The following is a 17,035-nucleotide window of genomic DNA, read 5'->3' as shown; positions in this document are numbered from 1 at the left end:
CAAGGTTCATGCCACGTTCCTGGCCTTGTTCAATGTTTATGATGTTCTGCTGTTCAAAACTCCAATTACAAATTTACACCCTCTCCATCGTTGATGGTAAGTGTTTTTTGTCTTATACTCTGCATGATTCGCATTATGAATTTACAGGCTCTTCGTTGAGGGTAAGTGTGCATTGTTTGATTAACATGTTTCCATCAGAGGTTTTTGAACTAAATTATTTATTTAAGATCAAAGCTGTTTGATTGTTGCTGACAGATCCAATTGAGAAAAGTTCTTACATGCAAACAAAGCACACATGCAATTTGCCTCTGTCAGTCTGAAATAGAGCTTTTACATAGTGACTAATTTGGGTCTTGTCTTTCAGGATGCAACATACTACAAAAAATATGTTGTGTTTTGCATGAGCTACAATGTTAAATGTTGAGAATAACATTGTGTTTTCTGTAATAGGGAAGAGTAAACCAGCAGCCTCACCCTCCAGACCAGACCAGGGTGATGGACTTGCGTCTTCGTTGCCAGGTTAATATTTATGTCCACATGCACCTAACTAGATACAAGATTTAATCAAACTTAACTTACTTACCTCATTTAACTGTTAGCCTGTGTTTGAAAGTCATCACTCACTGCAGTCCCGGCAGGAGTCCCCCATAAATGGGAGTTTCAAAAACCTACTGCAGTCATCTTCACAATAAAGCATCTTTGGTGATACGTCAGGCGAGTAATTTGTCATACATATGAATAGTGTTTCTGCCTATGCAAATTAGGACATATTCAATAAGTGTGACGCTCATGTGCATGTTCAATCTAATTTCAAAAGAAACTTGTAATACAAAAAAAGTTACATTTTATGTATACTTTTACGATGTTAAGTTTTATTGTGGTAGGAGGAAAGGAAAAAATTATGCCTATTTGGGTGTATTTTGGGCATATTCGATTAGTGTATAGCTCATTTCCATATAAAAATTCATTTTCAAAGAGACCTGTAATACAAATGTTACTTTTCATGGTTAGTTTAATTGTGTAAAGTTTTATTTTGATAGGAGTAAAGGAAAAAAATGTCCCCATTGGGGTGTGATATTGCCTGGCCTTATTGGCACACATCTCGGATTGGTGAGAATTAAACATATTTCCACAACTAGGATTTCTTAGGACATTTAGTATGTTGTTCTGGACACCTCATAGAAATGATCTATGCTGATTTTTTTTTTTTTTTACAATTACTTCTATTTTGGCTCCAAAATGAGTTACTTTGCCTGGACTAGTAGCCTACACAGGCACAAACAAAAACCCGCAGAATTTCAAATACAATGCATTGGTCTGAGGCAAAATTTAAATAAACTTGTCAATCAATAACAATCAATAAATTTGTGTTTAAATGTTAATTGGTTGGCTATAATTTTTTAAATAAAAGCAATATAGTACGAAAGTGAGTGGGGTAGATAAGGGATATTCCCATGGGCAGGGGTGGACTTGGGGAAAAAAGTGGCCCGGGAGTTACTGTCAGACCGGCCGACTCTATACATGGCGCATGGGTATGGCCCACTCAGTACACGGCGCGTTGCCCATTCAATGCATCGCACGTATCGACCAATCAGTGGCCTACTTGGAAAAATACCCATACATTTAACATTATTTTGGATAATTACAAAGAAATTACATCATATATATCTTCTCTTACGTTGAACGTCGAAAGTTTGTAAGGACACATTTCAGAAGACACTTTTTCGAAAAATAGGCACCATGAGTATGAATACAGATCGCGAGGAGGAATATAAAACTCAGTCAACGACTTACCCGTTCTTGGAGCAAATAATGTGTTCAAGCTGTGTAAAATGGAAATCAGTTAGAGGTGCCGGCGATGTCAGCGGGAGGGCCGGTAAATCATGAAATTATGTCGGTATTTTGGACCATCCCAACCCCGTCGGCCCACCGGGGATTCCCCCGGTATCCCCGATGGCCAGTCCACCCCTGCCCACGGGTGGTGTTCGGCCGTAGCCACGAGGCCGGAGGCCCTCTTAATCGACCAACAAACAGCCTCTGTTGTCTGATGAATTGTACTAGTCAAAGGGGGAAACACTAATAATCTTTTTCACCACCTGAAAGCCATGCATGTGCGCGAATATGAACAATCTACCAGAATGCGTTTAACAAATCCAATGCCAGGTTGGTTAGAATCGTGAAATGTTTATTGTAGGCCAACAGAATAGAGTATTCAGCCATGTAATAATTGTTTATAGCTAACTCACAACAAATATTTAACAGTTTTCTTGCAATCCCATAACTGTTTAACGCTAAAGTCGCTCTTCTGTGGCAAAGCACTGCAAAAGTTGGAAAATTCTACTCATGTGACACACCGTAGTTACCCAATCCAAATCTGTCCGAGTGCGGTAGATTAGCCGCTGTGGTGCGGTTGCATTGTCATGACATTTTAAGGATAACTAATATGTTGTGATATATACCGCTACCATCAGTGCTTAGGAATTATACCGTCATAAACATTTTAGGCCATAACTCTACCGCCCAGCCCTATTGGGAGTCCAGTTGGGCCTTATATCCAGGGCAAATTGTCATACGCTTCCTTGTTAAAATTAAGACAATCAGAGTGGTGTAAATCAAATGTTGTATAAAGATCTTTATCTTCTCTGATTAATGTCTGAAAACACAATGGATGATGGACAGCCCTGTAGCCGGGAAGGGGTCACTATATGAAAACAGCACTCTTTTTTTCTGTCACTCTCTTTTCAGCTACCTCTCTCTCCAACTCCACATGTCTCTATGTGTGTGTGTGTGTTGAAGGCTTAGACACAAATGGTGTGTGTGTCCCAGGTCTCCCCAGGAGGGGTGGGGGGAGTGACACAGACAGGCCTGTCTAACTAGCAGTTTCTGACCTCCTGACCACCAAAATGATGGTCTGTTTGACCCTTCTCAGTATGCAAGGGAATCACACTCCCCCATGCTGAGAAAGCCTCAGCTGCCCAATAACTAAAGGGGGTTAGGGGTCAGGCCATCCCAGTGAGGGTCAGCAGTGGTAACCTCTAATGATCTACTCCAGACTGACCAGACCCCCCCCCCCCTCCCTTGCAACAACGGTTTGTCGCCTGACTGAGCTAGTAGTCCTTCACTCCAGTGCTGCAGGCCCGACTGACCAGAATGAGTTCCATGCTTGCATTTTTAGAACCAGTTACAACTGTAATCTAAGATGTTTTGAACTCAATGATTGCATCCCTGGTCGCTTCTTGCCTCACTTGCACATTCCACAGCACGTTAATTGCAATAAATCTCTAATAATTATACTTCATAAACACCACTTTTTAAAGCTAGGCCACCAAACACCTAACAGTTTGGGCGGTATTTATACTGAAGAGAGGTTAAACCAATGAATGTTACAGACAAAACTGTAAAAGTGACGGTCATTAATTTGATTAATTTTCTCACAAAATGGCAAACGTTAACCCCATACATTTGAAATGATATACATTATATTATACATTCCAAGAGTTTAGAATTTGCTGGCTACAATCAGAGATGAGCAAAAATACATCCAAATGTATTTTGATACAAAATATCCCTCAAATAAATGTATTAAAATAAACTACAAAATACTGGTGCCAGAAAATGTAAGACATTACATGTATTTTGCATTTAAAATATAGGAAATACTCTGGATTTTCAATTTTCTAACAATTTGGTGTAGCAGAGCATTCAGGTTTGGGCTATAATGTACACAAAGCTCTGGTGAACCCCACAAAAAGAAAGAACAGTCACAAAATGTCAGTGTAACTAAGCCAAGCTATTAAAAGACAACAACTTGATGTTACAAAATCAATACATATACATCATTTATGCATATATTTTTTTTATTAATGGGACTTAAAAGCCATAAACGTATAAACTTCGATATATTTATTCATTCAATATTGTCTCAAAATGATCTGATGTTCTTGCGTGGTTTTCAAAGCTTATATAAAATAGTTGTTGAAAATTGAAAATTCTCTCTCTGCCATAGGGTGTGTGTGTGTGTGTGTGTGTGTGTGTGTGTGTGTGTGTGTGTGTGTGTGTGTGTGTAATCCACACTACCTGCCCCTACACAGGGATGCTAACACAATAGCAGTGTTGCATAAGTCCTTGATAAAATCAACTACTGACGAGTCACACAGACTCTCCCTCACACACGCACACACACACACACACACACACTGAGGCATGAGAGGATGAGTAGGCACACACGCACACACTCACACACACACACACACTAAAGCATCAGAGGATGAGTAGACACTCACTCTCACACACTCACTCACACACACACACCTAAATGAATATAAGCTGAGCAGGGGAAACTGAAGCATCAGATCGTCCAACTTTCATTAGAAAAAATACACTTACAAACTTCAATACAAAAGTGAACAGGTAACTTGAGGGGGGCTGTGGTTCAGGGGGTAGAGAGGGTTGTCTGTTAATCGCAAGGTTGGCGGTTCGATCCCCGACTACGTCTGGGTCATGTTTCAAAGTATCCTTGAGCAAGACTCTGAACCCCAAGTTGCTCCCGATGGGCAGGCCAGCACCTTGCATGGCAGCTCGCTGCCGTCGGTATGTGTGAGTATGAATGGGTGAATGAGAGGCAAACATTGTAAATAAATGCAGTCCATGTAGCGTAACAAGTGAGTTGAGACCCAACCACTGAGTAGCCAGTTTAGTTGCCTTGAAGAATAACTAACTTTTCAATTATTTCTGGGGCTAACCGCCTCCTGTGTGGATGGAATATTATTCCTGCAAACGAGAACAGTCTCACAACCAGAGCTGAAGAGGGGAGGGTTGTGTTAAATCAAACAAAAAGGAGCTTGATAAGTGGGTACTGCTGAAGAGAAAGCAGGTATTTTCTGGTGTCCTCCAGAAAACGAAGGGTCTCTAACTCAGCTTTAATCTGAAGACTGAACTCGTGAACTGTTTTTTGATTCGACGAGAAAGTATTTTGAGTATTTTAAATACAAAATGACACCACTCTTAAGTATTTTTCTACAAATTACATTACGTTTTTTTATCGGCCCTATCAAATACAAATCTGTCCATCTCTGGCTGCATTAAATTAGATTTTACATGAATATGAATTTAGGGACTTCCTCAAATGCTCGAAATGATACACGAAAGTGGCAAGTTATCACAATCCCTCCCTGTCAGAGTTCTTCCAAAGGGCACAAACACAATAGCTTAAGAAGCTATTCCAAAGTTTTTAACCAACCACAAATGGAACTGAGACATTTACCACCAGTTATTTTTTGGTTGTAAAGATTTGCCTGAGTATTTCATCACAGATGTATAAATCAGAAAAGAGGTTTAGGTGTTTGGTTACTCTTTAATGAATAGCCTCATGTTCATATTTACTCCCTCCCACAAGTAATATTCTCTCTCTCTCCCTCCCTCTTTTTTCCAACCTTATCTCTGTCATTTCCAGGTTGCCACTTGGTCCCTGCAGTCACTATGGTGAGTTCAGCTTTCCATTATAAGTTTGCATGTTAATGATGAGCATGTAAAATAATACAACTGTACATAATTGCTGGTGGTAGATTAATATAGTACTTTGTAGGTCAATTTCCCTGCTAATAATAATGTGCGTTTATTTGAAAAAGGACAGTGTACATTGATAAACATGTAAAAATGTAAATGGACCGACCGTTTTTTGACAACATAGTCAAGGCGGCAGGGGTGTGTGGCTAAGGCGGCCGCCTGAACTGCAAAGTGCTGCAGGAAACATAAAAAGAAGTTACGGTGTGAATAATGCAGTGGCCTAATTATGGTTGCAGGTTTGGTTATTTTGTATCCATTTCTTAAGTTTGTTTTTGAACACTGAAATACTGGCGCACTTACATCAGTAGGGAGGGTATTCCAGAGGCGCGTACTGAGAAGACTGTCTGTCCAAACGTACTGCGTCTATACTGTATAACACAGTCTCCCCTGGTGACTGCACTTGTTGCCAAGCCATTGGCATCCTTCAGCTTTATAAACTCATTTAATGGTGGAGGTGCCAGCCCATGAAATATTTAAAAAATGAGACAGGCATCCAAAAACTGTAAGAAATGGACAAATTTGTATAAGTTATACTTTATTGTTATATGGCAGTGGTGAGAGCTGATAGGTTTCTGGTCTAGAGTTTTTAAGGTCTGCTTGTAGAGGGTCTCTATTGTTTTCAGAGTTGTTGTACTTGCTTGTGACCAGCTTGTGTAACAGTACAAGATGTGAGAAAAGATCATGGCTTGCATAAAAATTTGGCTGCCTCTGTAGTTTAGTACGGCCTTACATGTCTAAAATTAGCCAAGTTAAATTGAACAGTATTGGCCACCTTTTTGACATGTTTTTTAAATGTTCAATTTGGAATCTAAAATGATCCCCAGATATTTAAAATCAGATACAGCTGTGAGCTTTTGTCCTTCAATAAAGACATCAAGGGGCTGTGCATTTGATGATTTCTTGGAGAAGAACAAACATACTGTTTTATATGTGTTCAAGTGTAGGGATGACGTTTTTAGCCAGTCAGAGACATGGACCAATGCTGCAGTTAGTTTAGTGGCAGCCTGTTCTTTGGTTTTTGCATGTGTATAAAGAACAGTGTCATCTGCATACATTTTAACATTAATAGATGGACACACTGAAGGTACATAATTAATGTAAATGCTAAACAGGATCGGTCCCAATACTGATCCCTGGGGTACACCAATATTTTTACTAAGGTGGATTTTTACTATGGAGAAAGGCTACTTCCAAAGTGTACACTTTGAGTCCTATCAGCTCAATATGACTTCATCCATTTTGTGGCTTCTGCTGAGAAATAAAAATAAGATAATTTTGTGTAAAATAGTGTCAAAAGCCTTCTTAAGATCCAAGAAAACAGCACCAACTACTCCACCTCTATCCAATTTGGACATTTTCTAGGAAGTAGCAGTTAACTATCTCCGTAGAGTGATTAGCCCTCTGTGACATGCTTGCGTGTAAAAAGGGCTATACAAATACATTTGATTTGATTAGCGTGGAATCCAAACTGCATTGGGTGCAGAAGTTTAAGTGTGCTGTCAGCTGTTCTGCTACCCATTTTTCACACACCTTGGAAATCACTGATAGTGACTGGGCCTGTAGTTTGAGACAAATGCTTTATCACCAGACTTAAAAATATGCAGAGTTGCTTTCATTGATAGCCTACTTTGCCAAAAGTTGATAAAGATGCATTTTTAAATTTAAAGCTGGATAGATTAATATTAAATGTGTACAATTTTAATCTGTAAAAAAAAGTCAGAGGTGGTCAAGTTTACTGACAAATAGATAAATGGCAGTGGAGTCTGTCAGAGAAAGTCAGTCTCAGATTGACAAGGCAGGTCAGGGGGGGCCTGAGAAATGAACAGAAATGTATGTCCAGAGAGTCGAGTTCACCTGGAGCTGTTTGTTAGGTTATGAGGTGTCACAGAGCGAATCCTCTGCAATTTCACTGGGAAAAATTGCAGAGGGAAGTTACATTTATGTGTGCTCTCTGTCTGTTGCCACACACCTTTAGTTTGCTCCTAGTGAGTTATCTTTAAGCCAGCAGAGCTATTAAAGGAAGTCAATAATCTAACCCCAGATCAGAAGGTAATATGCATGATGACTTTATGTAAGTGGATCTACTAAGGTGCACTACTGTAACGTAGCATTGACAGTAGTATATGTTTGATCCTCAAAGCCACGTATAGATCTGATGTTCATGTTGCGATACGTTGTAAATAATAATGCGTGTGGCCAGTGCAGGTTCTAGCACATTTGGCGCCTTAAGCAAGGTTTACCTACACTTGACGTGCCACGGTTGGTGCCCTCTGCTGATAGTGCATTTGCATCTCAAGGACAGCGGGAAGGTTAATTTAAATGGATGCACTTGGGAAATTGCCACCCCCCTCTTCATGTCACCCTAGGCGGCTGCCTATGTCGCTTATAGGAAGGACCGGCACTGCATGTGGCCTTGTGTGATGTCACACTGTATGTTCATTTTCAAAGGGCAAGGTCTGGTAAGCAGATGTTCCTGAGCATTCATGTTACAGCCACACTCAGCACCACAATAAGATATTTATTTATAATGTTAAAAAATGTTTGCTCCTTTTTGATGCCTAATGCTTATCCTCTCCACTGTATTATGGGGTCCTGCCCTCTCCCCATGCTGCTGCCTATTGCTAATCCACTCTGCAAACCCTCCCCTTCCCCTTCCCCTTCCCCTCTCTGTCCCCTCCAGCTCTCTCTCAGCTCTCTCTCCAGCAGCACGGTTCCCAGGCCCTGCCTCCCCTCTTCCCTCCAGGGTTGTGGGAGCGCCAGAGGTCCTAGGGCAGCATGTTCCTCCAGCCCTGAGGGGGCACTGTTCCAAACTCTACAGAAGGCTCTGAAGGAAATTGACCTGCCCAGTACATTGGACCTGCCACAGGGTAAGGCCCCGTTCTGCAGAGTGAAGTGGAATAAAGTGTAACATAACCAGTGTTGGGGTAGTTACTCAAAAAAAGTAATTGATTACACATTACTTGTTACTTTTTTTAAAGTAATGCTTTACTTTACTAGATTACTCACTGCTGAAAGTAACTAGTTACACAACTAGTTACATTAATTTTGGATTACTCCGTAACATCACCTGAGATGCACTTGCCAGATAACAATATATGTAACATATATATGCCCAAATCAACTGAAATTCTTATTATAATGAGGACAGATCTCTCTTTTATGCTTTTTAATACCTCAAAGATGACAAAAAAGTGAACATCAACCTAAAAGTTGTCAAGCATAACAAGCTACAGTACTGGCAGTAAACAAAATGTCTCAAAATAGAATAATGCTTAAAACTTAAAATGGCAACATTTCCTCTACCATGTATGCTGCTACAAGCCTGTTTATCACTGCTTTGGTAACCTGCTGTTAAAAGTCAAGTCGTGGCTGCTTGGCTTGTGTTGGCAACAATGGCAAAGGCAACCTTTTATCGGCATCAGTGTCACTCAGGGTCCGAGGATCCTTTGCTACTAGTCTTGAGTTAGCATGTAGCATGTAGCAAGTTTGTGTTCCAGGCAGTGGAGAGGTGTTTTTGCTGTGGACACAATGTACATTGTACAGTTACGTTTTTGTCCTTCGCACAACTAATACGAAGTAATGTGCATACCTCCAGGTTTGAATTCCAAATTCATATTCAAATGTTTTACCACACAACAACATAAATTTGTCTTAGATTAGGGGTTCACAACATTCTAAAACATATACCCATGAAAGACTCACATGAAATGGCATTTGAACCCCAATTCCCCCCAAAACACATAACAATAACAATCATATGTATAATGAATGATTTTCTCCCCCCAGGTGTGAGTCATTCTGAGCTGTGTGTTTGTGTTCTGGGCTCCCCCCTCCCCTACCTGTCTCTGCTGCTGGAGGCTGGACAAAGAAGTCCAGGTAACAAACCCCCACCATCTTTACATACAGAAAACCTGATATGCGAAGGAGATCATTAGCAGTTAAAAACCACAACAGGTGCTCTTGTAGTGGGGGGAAAAAACGACCAAAATACGGACACGGACAATATGATGCACACATGACACAAACAGGAAGTTTCGCAAAGTTCTCAGTTCAAGAAGTTCTTTGGAAGTCCCTCTGGTTTTGTAAGCCTGTCATTGCCTGGTGCCTTCTACCTGTCAGTGAAACGTATATTTTCATTTTCGAATCAAAACCCCAACCCAAATTAGGCTGTGTGAAGTCTGTAATCAATAGTCGATTTAGTAGATCTGGGCTATCACTAACCTTAACACTGCAGAGGAAATTGGGATTTCCTGTGTACTGACATTATTCACTAATCTAAAGGACTTTCAACAACACCATCATCGTAAAGTAGAGAATCGTGTTTGATGGAAAGCTGATAGTCACTGAATGTTGACATTTAAATGAGAATGTCCCTGACCCCCTCCTTTCTATTTATACATAAATGTTTGCTCAGTAGTAGGTAGAACTCCCTCGCAATTAGTGTTTTCTCCTGAAATGTTTGTCCTCATATTTACTATATACGTGTGTACATCCCACATGTTTAAATATATTACTAGAGTACTAGTAAGTTCAGTAAGTGGTGTTATTAAATGATTAGCTGGGGGGTAATACTATAGGATACCAGTGCTAGATTTAGAAGGAAACATTTGCTAATCATTTGGAGGCTACAGGGTTTTATTGGGTTGCTGTTTGCACTGTTTGTGATTTCTGTCATGTCTTCTAACTTGGTAATGATGTTTGGGAGAGTCCTGATTTTAGCTGATCATTTTGTGTGTGGGGGGGTAATTTATTTCTGCAAGATATCAGAGTTGATTTATAGAAAAAAGATGGTATCGACAAAAGCCTACCTTATAGATTAATAAATAATGCAAATTAAAAACGACAATTTATGTCAATTTAAGTCAAGGTTTGTGAAAGGTTTTTTCACAGTTTTTAATGCCTTAACTGCTTCCACCCCCCACTCCCATTCTTTCAATATTATGATGAGTGACCTGAAGCCTATCCATGGACCCCCCTCCCTCCCTCTTCGCCCCCCCAGGAGACGCCCTGCTGTGTCTGTCTCCCTCCTGGCTCTCCCGTGCATCCTCCTCCCTCCTGGTCCACAAGGCGGTCACCTTTGACCTCGGGGGACGCACTTTCCTCTCTAACTTCAACCCTCCGCGCAAGGTCACATACTTCCTGTCATGTGACCCATGGGCGGAGGAGGATATGACCCGGGAGACGGACTGCCCGGCTGGAGGTTCCGGAACCCTGGGGAGGTGCTGGAGAGATGTCCTGGTTACCAGGGTTCTGCTGCAGAAGGCCAACATCATGTGTCCACCAACCCTGGCCCTCCTGATGCCCCCTGGGCAGATGGGCATAGAGGAGGGCAGAACGGGAAAGGTGGAGGTGGTACACCTGGAAATGGGAGTGGAAGAGGAAAAGGTGAACTCTGTCAGGAACAAGGTGGAGTCCTTCCTGGAGTCTGACGGTTTGATGCAGTCAGACAAGGTACGTATTGTGTGTCCAGCCTGTTTGGGCTTCGGCTTAAGTGTTATCGACCCATAGAGGACTGCCTATATAGCATCAGACAAAACTTATATGGGAAATGTTCGACCATTTTCTCAAACCCACAACATCACACAAGACCGGGGGTACCTCAATCAGGCAGGCCAACATACAGCAGTTGTTTAGCGTGCTAACGCTTAACCATCTCATCCGACATGGTATTATCAAGGTGGTCCTCCGATGCAGCGGAGGCAGGTTTGCCTGTGATGTAGAGGGTTCGGCTGCACCCCCTGTCTTCCTGTCTAGGAGCTCCAGGGAGGAGGTACTGGCCCGTGTTGACCAGCTGCTGCCCCAGCTGCTCCCTGGAGAGGCTGTGCTGCTGGAGGCCTGCATCCCCCCTCTGAAGCCTGGGTTTCGAGTTGAGGGCCGCACCTGGGAGCAGTACACCGGTAAGGGCTTTAGCAAGGACGGGGGATGCGGAGGTTGTGGGGGGGGTTGGGTGTCAAGCATGGTTATGTTCACCATGAGAGTTCTAGAGCTCCAAAGCTCCATTTATATGGAGGGGGGGGGGGGGCTTTATGAATGAAGGGTGTTATGTCAGCTCCAAACCTAGTCTGAGTGGTCATGGTGAGGTTGTTGTTGTCTCTGTGTGTCAGACTGCAGTCCCCAGGTCCCTGACCTGGTCTTCAGACTGTGTGCCATCGTCACTCGCTCTCCTCAGGACGTACCTCTCCTCTACAAGGTGAGATAGAGGGAGAGGAGGAGGTCTAGCGGAAAGCAAAGAGTGAATGGAGGTGTTGGGAGGAGTGACATGAGGAAGTAGGAGAGCAGGAAAAAAGACCAAGGAGATCAGGACATCACGCCTAAAATAACGATGTGTCCCTGATGATCTCTCTCTCTCTCTCTCAGTTGGTGTGCAAAGTGGGTGCGTCCGATGCCCCACTTTCTCATGGTCACTCCCTGTCTCAGTCTCTGGAGACTACCCTTTCGGATTTCGGTTTTACCGATCCCGCCCTGGCCGTTTCTCTTCGTCGCATAGCAACCGACAGCGCCTTGGCTTGCCTCCGAGTTGTGATGGAAACTGAATCGGGGATGTCCCAACAGTGTCGCGGTGGGACAGGGGCTCAGACCGACATGATAGGTAATGTGTTTTTGGTTGTTTTACTGTGTGCTGTTAGTGTATGCTGTTTTACATGCATACTGGTAACAATACTTTAAGACATGTTACATCTAAATTAGTGCTGTCAGTTTAACGCGTTATTAACGGCGTTAACGCAAACCCAAATTAACGGCGTCAATTATTTTATCGCGCGATTAACGCTCTTTTTGGCCTAGCAAACTTTGTAGTTTTTTTCACATGCTGTTGCAACAACTACCGACGTTAGAAAAACTACAACACCACACCCGATCTAGCTAGACCGGAAACAAAACAACAGGCACGCCAAACACTCGTTTGGCTTGCGAGTTGGCTAAAGAGTAGTAGCAGAGCCCGTTTACGGATATTAGACATTCTCTGGTAGTAGGCTAACGTTACGTTTTGAGTGGATGACGAGCGCGAGATGCCGAAATGGATGCCAATAAGATTCTGAATGGAAAGTTTGCTTTTAAAAAGTTGCCAAATGGTTCTATTGACAAGACCAGTGATCTGTGTGTTTTGTCGTTGTAAACTGAGCTATCATCGCAGCACGTCCAGTCTGAAATACCACTTAATGGCCAAGCACACAGCTGATGCGAATTCTCTGCCCCCTCGTCAAAGCCAGGCGATTGCAATGTTGTTTTCAATAAAAAAAAATATTTGCACAAAGCAATCCGAACCACTTTTCTATGTTGATAAGAGCATTAAAATTTGAAAAAAGATTGGGACAAAAAGAAATCAGGGACATTTAGAATAGATAAAAATGTGCGATTAATTGTGATTAATCGCGAGTTAACTATGACATTAATGCGATTAATCGCGATTAAATATTTTAATCGTTTGACAGCACTAATCTAAATATATAACTCACACCCTCTGACTCTTCGCAGTATCACATCCATCTCCGAGTTCAAATCTCAATCAAAAACGTATCTGTTTTCTCATTGCTTTTCACATTTTGTGTTTGTCCATGATTGTTTATGTGTCATTGTATTGGTGTTGTAAAGCGTCCTTGAGCTCTGGAAAGGCGTTATATAATTTAAACATTAATCATATTATTATAAGATATATTTATATATGCTACCTTTTCCTTTATGTGTCATTGGTACAGGAGTGGACATTCTATTCACCGTTAACGGCCTTTTCCTGAAGTCGGTGGTTCTGGGCCTCCACCCCACCCTCTGCCTCCAGTCCTCCTTCCCAGAGCTGGAGGGGTGCGGCAGAGGGACAGAGGGGTGCCAGGGCACCCTCCTCCTCACCCCTTTCACCCGCTCCCACGTGTACCTGATGCAGGGCAGGACAGTGCTGGTGGTGGGGGCCGGATTCCACAGTAAGAACTTCATCTGGGAGCAAGCCCAGCGCTACAAACTCAAGGTGATGGAGCTCTCCATTCAAGACCACTAAATGGGTGCACGGCCGAGAATAACAAGTGCTGTTATGTGTACCAGACAAGCTTACTCATCCTCTCAGTAAAAACGATCAACTGAGCCGTGAGAAGTGATTTTAAAAGGTGATTTATGTCTAACTAACCCTTTCTCTCTCTTAACCAATTAGATCCTGTTAGTTGACAACGACCCCATCCATTTTGCCTCCCAATTGGTTGATCACTTCCTTACCCTGCCGGATCTCCCAGACCATCGTCGGGACGACCAGAACTGCACCCGCATCTGTGATTGGCTGACGTCCTCTGGGCTGCACCCCGATGGTTGTGTGTGTTTCTGGGACGACTGCGTGGTCCTGACGGCGCTGGTCTGCGAAAGGCTCGGCCTCCGAGGCCCAACCCCCGAGGCCGTCCGCATCGCCAAGGAGAAAAGCCTCACCCACCAGCACCTGATGGGTCTGGTCAAGTCCAAGGGGGTCCATCCAGCCCCAGATGAGCTGCTGTCTGGCCAAGCGGATGGTCTGGAGACAAGGGAGAGAGAGCGAGGACACAGAGTGTTCCACGACATGGTCAACATGGAGGGGAACAGCATGAGAGCCATGGCCGACTTCGACAGAGGCGACCTCTTTCTGGACAAACCCGACAACACTCACCCTCTCTTCCACTCATCCCACCCCCCCACCGCCTCCACGCAGTCCCACTCCGTTTCTCTCGGTCAATCCCCTCTGCTTTTCTCTCCCTCCCCCAGCTCCTACGCCGTGCCCTGCGCTCACGTGGAAAGCGCCTTGGATCTGGAGAAGGCCGCCCAGGGAGGGACCACCCGACCTGGGGAGGCCGAGCCAGGACCGGGGGCGGTCAGGTTCCCCGCCGTGCTGAAGTTGGAGTACGGAGCCGGGGCAGTGGGCGTCAGGAAGGTAAACTCCCGGGCGGAGAGCCTGGCTCACTTTGAGCGCATCGCCGGGGACCTACGGGAGGAGACGGACTATCCCGGCATCGGGCTGGGCTGGGGCAACACCATGACCCTGATGGAGTACGTGGGAGGCACGGAGCACGACGTGGACGTGCTCCTGTTCAACGGCTGCCTGGAGGGGGCCTTCGTGTCCGACAACGGCCCCACCCGGGTGCCCCTCTTCACGGAAACGGCCGCCCAGATGCCCTCGGGCCTGGCCCCGGACAAGTGCGCGCAGCTGATCCGCGCGGCGCACCACGCCTGCCTGGGCTGCGGCCTGCGCGACGGGGTCTACAACGTGGAGCTGAAGATGACGGAGCGCGGCCCGCGCCTCATTGAGATCAACGCCCGCATGGGGGGCTTTTACCTCCGTGACTGGATACGGCAACTGTACGCCGTCGACATCCTCCTCGCCTCCTTCATGGTGGCCTGCGGCCTGCGCCCCCGGCTGCCCTCGGCCACGGGGCTCCCGGCACGGGGCCACTACGCGGGGGTTATGTGCGTGGTGTCCCAGCACCTCCAGGCGCTGCGAGGCACGGCCAGCCCTGAGCGCCTGCGCCGGCTCCACCAGGAAGGGGCGCTGTGCCTCAACGAGCTTGCTACCGAGGACGAGCTCATCTCCGGAGAGTACGAGGATCCGTTCTGTAACGTTGGGGTGAGAGACGACCACAGCGCCGCCAACGCTCGCCAACGTCTGCTGGCCCTGTGCCAGGGACTGGGGCTCCACTGCCCCCCCCACTACGACCTGGCCTACTTCTTCTCCCAGTTCAACTAACGAGAGGGGCGAACAGAGGTGGAAGCCGTGGTAGCAAAAGGAAGAATGTCACCTGCAAGAAGAGTGACGATAAAGCTTTTTAAACATTGAAACTTTGAAATCAAGGAGATTTGTGTTGTGGTTTTGTAATAGTGTGGTAGGCTAGAAAACCTGGTTAACACACACTTGACCTATATAGCATTTTAGGACACAAGACTAAGGAGGGTACAAAGGTGCCCCAATTTAACACCCACTTGAGAGAAACTAGCTGAGGCAACTGAACAGTCATCTGAGCGGGATGACTGTTCTCGCAGCCAATCTCAATAGAATGCAATTGATTAACTGGGTATTAGGGGGGGTAGCGGGCAATTTCCATGAATGTCATTCTGACATTCTGATACGAGGGAGAATGGAACATATTCAGAGATTACCACTAGGACCTTGAGCCGAGGCCCAGCCACAGACAGAACAAACAGAGCACGAAGAAGGTCAATGTATTGTCATAAACCAATGTATTGTCATAGACCAATCAAACTGTATAAATATGTACTGAATCCCATGTAGTGTTAGATCAGCCCTCGCCAGAGTGATTTCCGCATTCTTGCATGCAGAACCTGAACCGAGCTCTCCGAGCTATATTCTCAAAAGACGCAACCTGGGAAGCCTGAAACCGCCTTCCACAATAGGTACAGTCCATTTCTGTAGAGATTTGTCACAATTGTTTTCTTTGTTTAATGTAAATGGAATGTGAGGGCTATTTGATTGTGGCGAGGGCGGGGGGAAATTGGGGGCTAGGACTCTTGTGGCACCCAAGCAGATTCATATCTGGGCCCGGCAGAGATTTCTCACAGGAACTCAGGGACCATCATCACTGGAATGAAAACTGATTTGTTCTGCAACTTTTAAATGATCATCAAAGATAAATTAATGGGAATTGGTTCTGTCAGGACGATATTAAAAGTAGGTTGTTAAAAATTCTACAAGTGGTGAGGTGATTTATTGTGCTGAATATGTAGATCAGGTAGTGTAGAGGTATAAATCAAGCCAAAGTTAAATTAAACATACTAGGTCCTTGGGTTAATTTTTCTAAGTTTGGCAACAGCACAGGAGCTTCAACAGACTTTAATGCAAAGTGTTTTATTAGAATCCAAGAAAGCAGAGTGATTCCCCCCAAAATTTGAGTGTTCCAGCAGAACCAGACTGAATAAATCCTTTCCGAACACTCTCTTTTATATCAAAACCTTATCAGTTCTGTAAGTTTACTATTGGTACAATATTTGTTTTGTCACAATTCATTTTACATCCTATTAGTCTCTATCTCTGAGAGATTCAGATTGCAGGTGCACAGAGAATTAATCTATTTTTTGTAGACCTGCTCTGACCTTGACAGCCAGTCACACTGGGCTCCGGCCTCATTACTGCTGGGTTTTGTAGTTTTCTAATGATGGGAACTTGCTCAAATAGATTTATCTCACACCCACCCACAATCATCCAGATTAACACTTTGGGCTCAATTTTCCTTCTATATTTTAGGAGAAATACTGAACAGTCAACAGCTTTGCATCAGGCTTTTTCAGTAGTGCAACATATAAAGATATAACATTATAAAAGTATAAAAGAGATTAAAAGGCATTTTTCATCATATAATCTATACTCATTCTTCATCTTCATAATTACAACAGTGTGATATTATTCCACTTCAGTAGAAGGTTTGTTACCATAAGCACATGGCACAGCACAGCTTGGCTTGGAGAGGTGCAGTGAGGAATTATCTCACACTTCCGATATGTCAGAGGGCCATAA

General features: G+C 44.1%; 1 protein-coding gene across 1 annotated transcript; it reads left to right on the top strand.

Moving 5' to 3' along the window:
- Window positions 1-4,500: 4,500 nt before the first annotated feature.
- Window positions 4,501-15,980, top strand: LOC146302752 (carnosine synthase 1-like). Its single transcript, XM_084698366.1, has 9 exons — window positions 4,501-4,590; window positions 8,246-8,432; window positions 9,352-9,441; window positions 10,565-11,016; window positions 11,243-11,462; window positions 11,670-11,755; window positions 11,923-12,154; window positions 13,260-13,522; window positions 13,703-15,980. Exons 1-9 carry the CDS (start codon window positions 4,501-4,503, stop codon window positions 15,251-15,253), a joined length of 3,171 nt encoding a protein of 1,056 aa, XP_084554492.1. The 3' UTR covers window positions 15,254-15,980.
- The last annotated feature ends 1,055 nt before the right edge of the window (window positions 15,981-17,035 follow it).

The sequence above is a fragment of the Hypomesus nipponensis genome, chromosome 1 (assembly GCF_054491055.1).
Source record: "Hypomesus nipponensis isolate SF chromosome 1, ASM5449105v1, whole genome shotgun sequence".
Lineage (NCBI taxonomy): Eukaryota > Metazoa > Chordata > Actinopteri > Osmeriformes > Osmeridae > Hypomesus > Hypomesus nipponensis.
Note: the sequence above shows the minus strand (reverse complement) of the source record. Positions and strands in the feature narration are given on the sequence as shown.

Coding starts and splice junctions, on each gene's coding strand:
- LOC146302752 (XM_084698366.1), top strand. CDS start 4,501: ATGTTTCAAAGTATCCTTGAGCAAGACTCTGAACCCCAAGTTGCTCCC. Junction 11,463..11,669: donor CACCTGGGAGCAGTACACCG/GTAAGGGCTTTA, acceptor TCTGTGTGTCAG/ACTGCAGTCCCCAGGTCCCT. Junction 13,523..13,702: donor CCCAGCGCTACAAACTCAAG/GTGATGGAGCTC, acceptor TTAACCAATTAG/ATCCTGTTAGTTGACAACGA.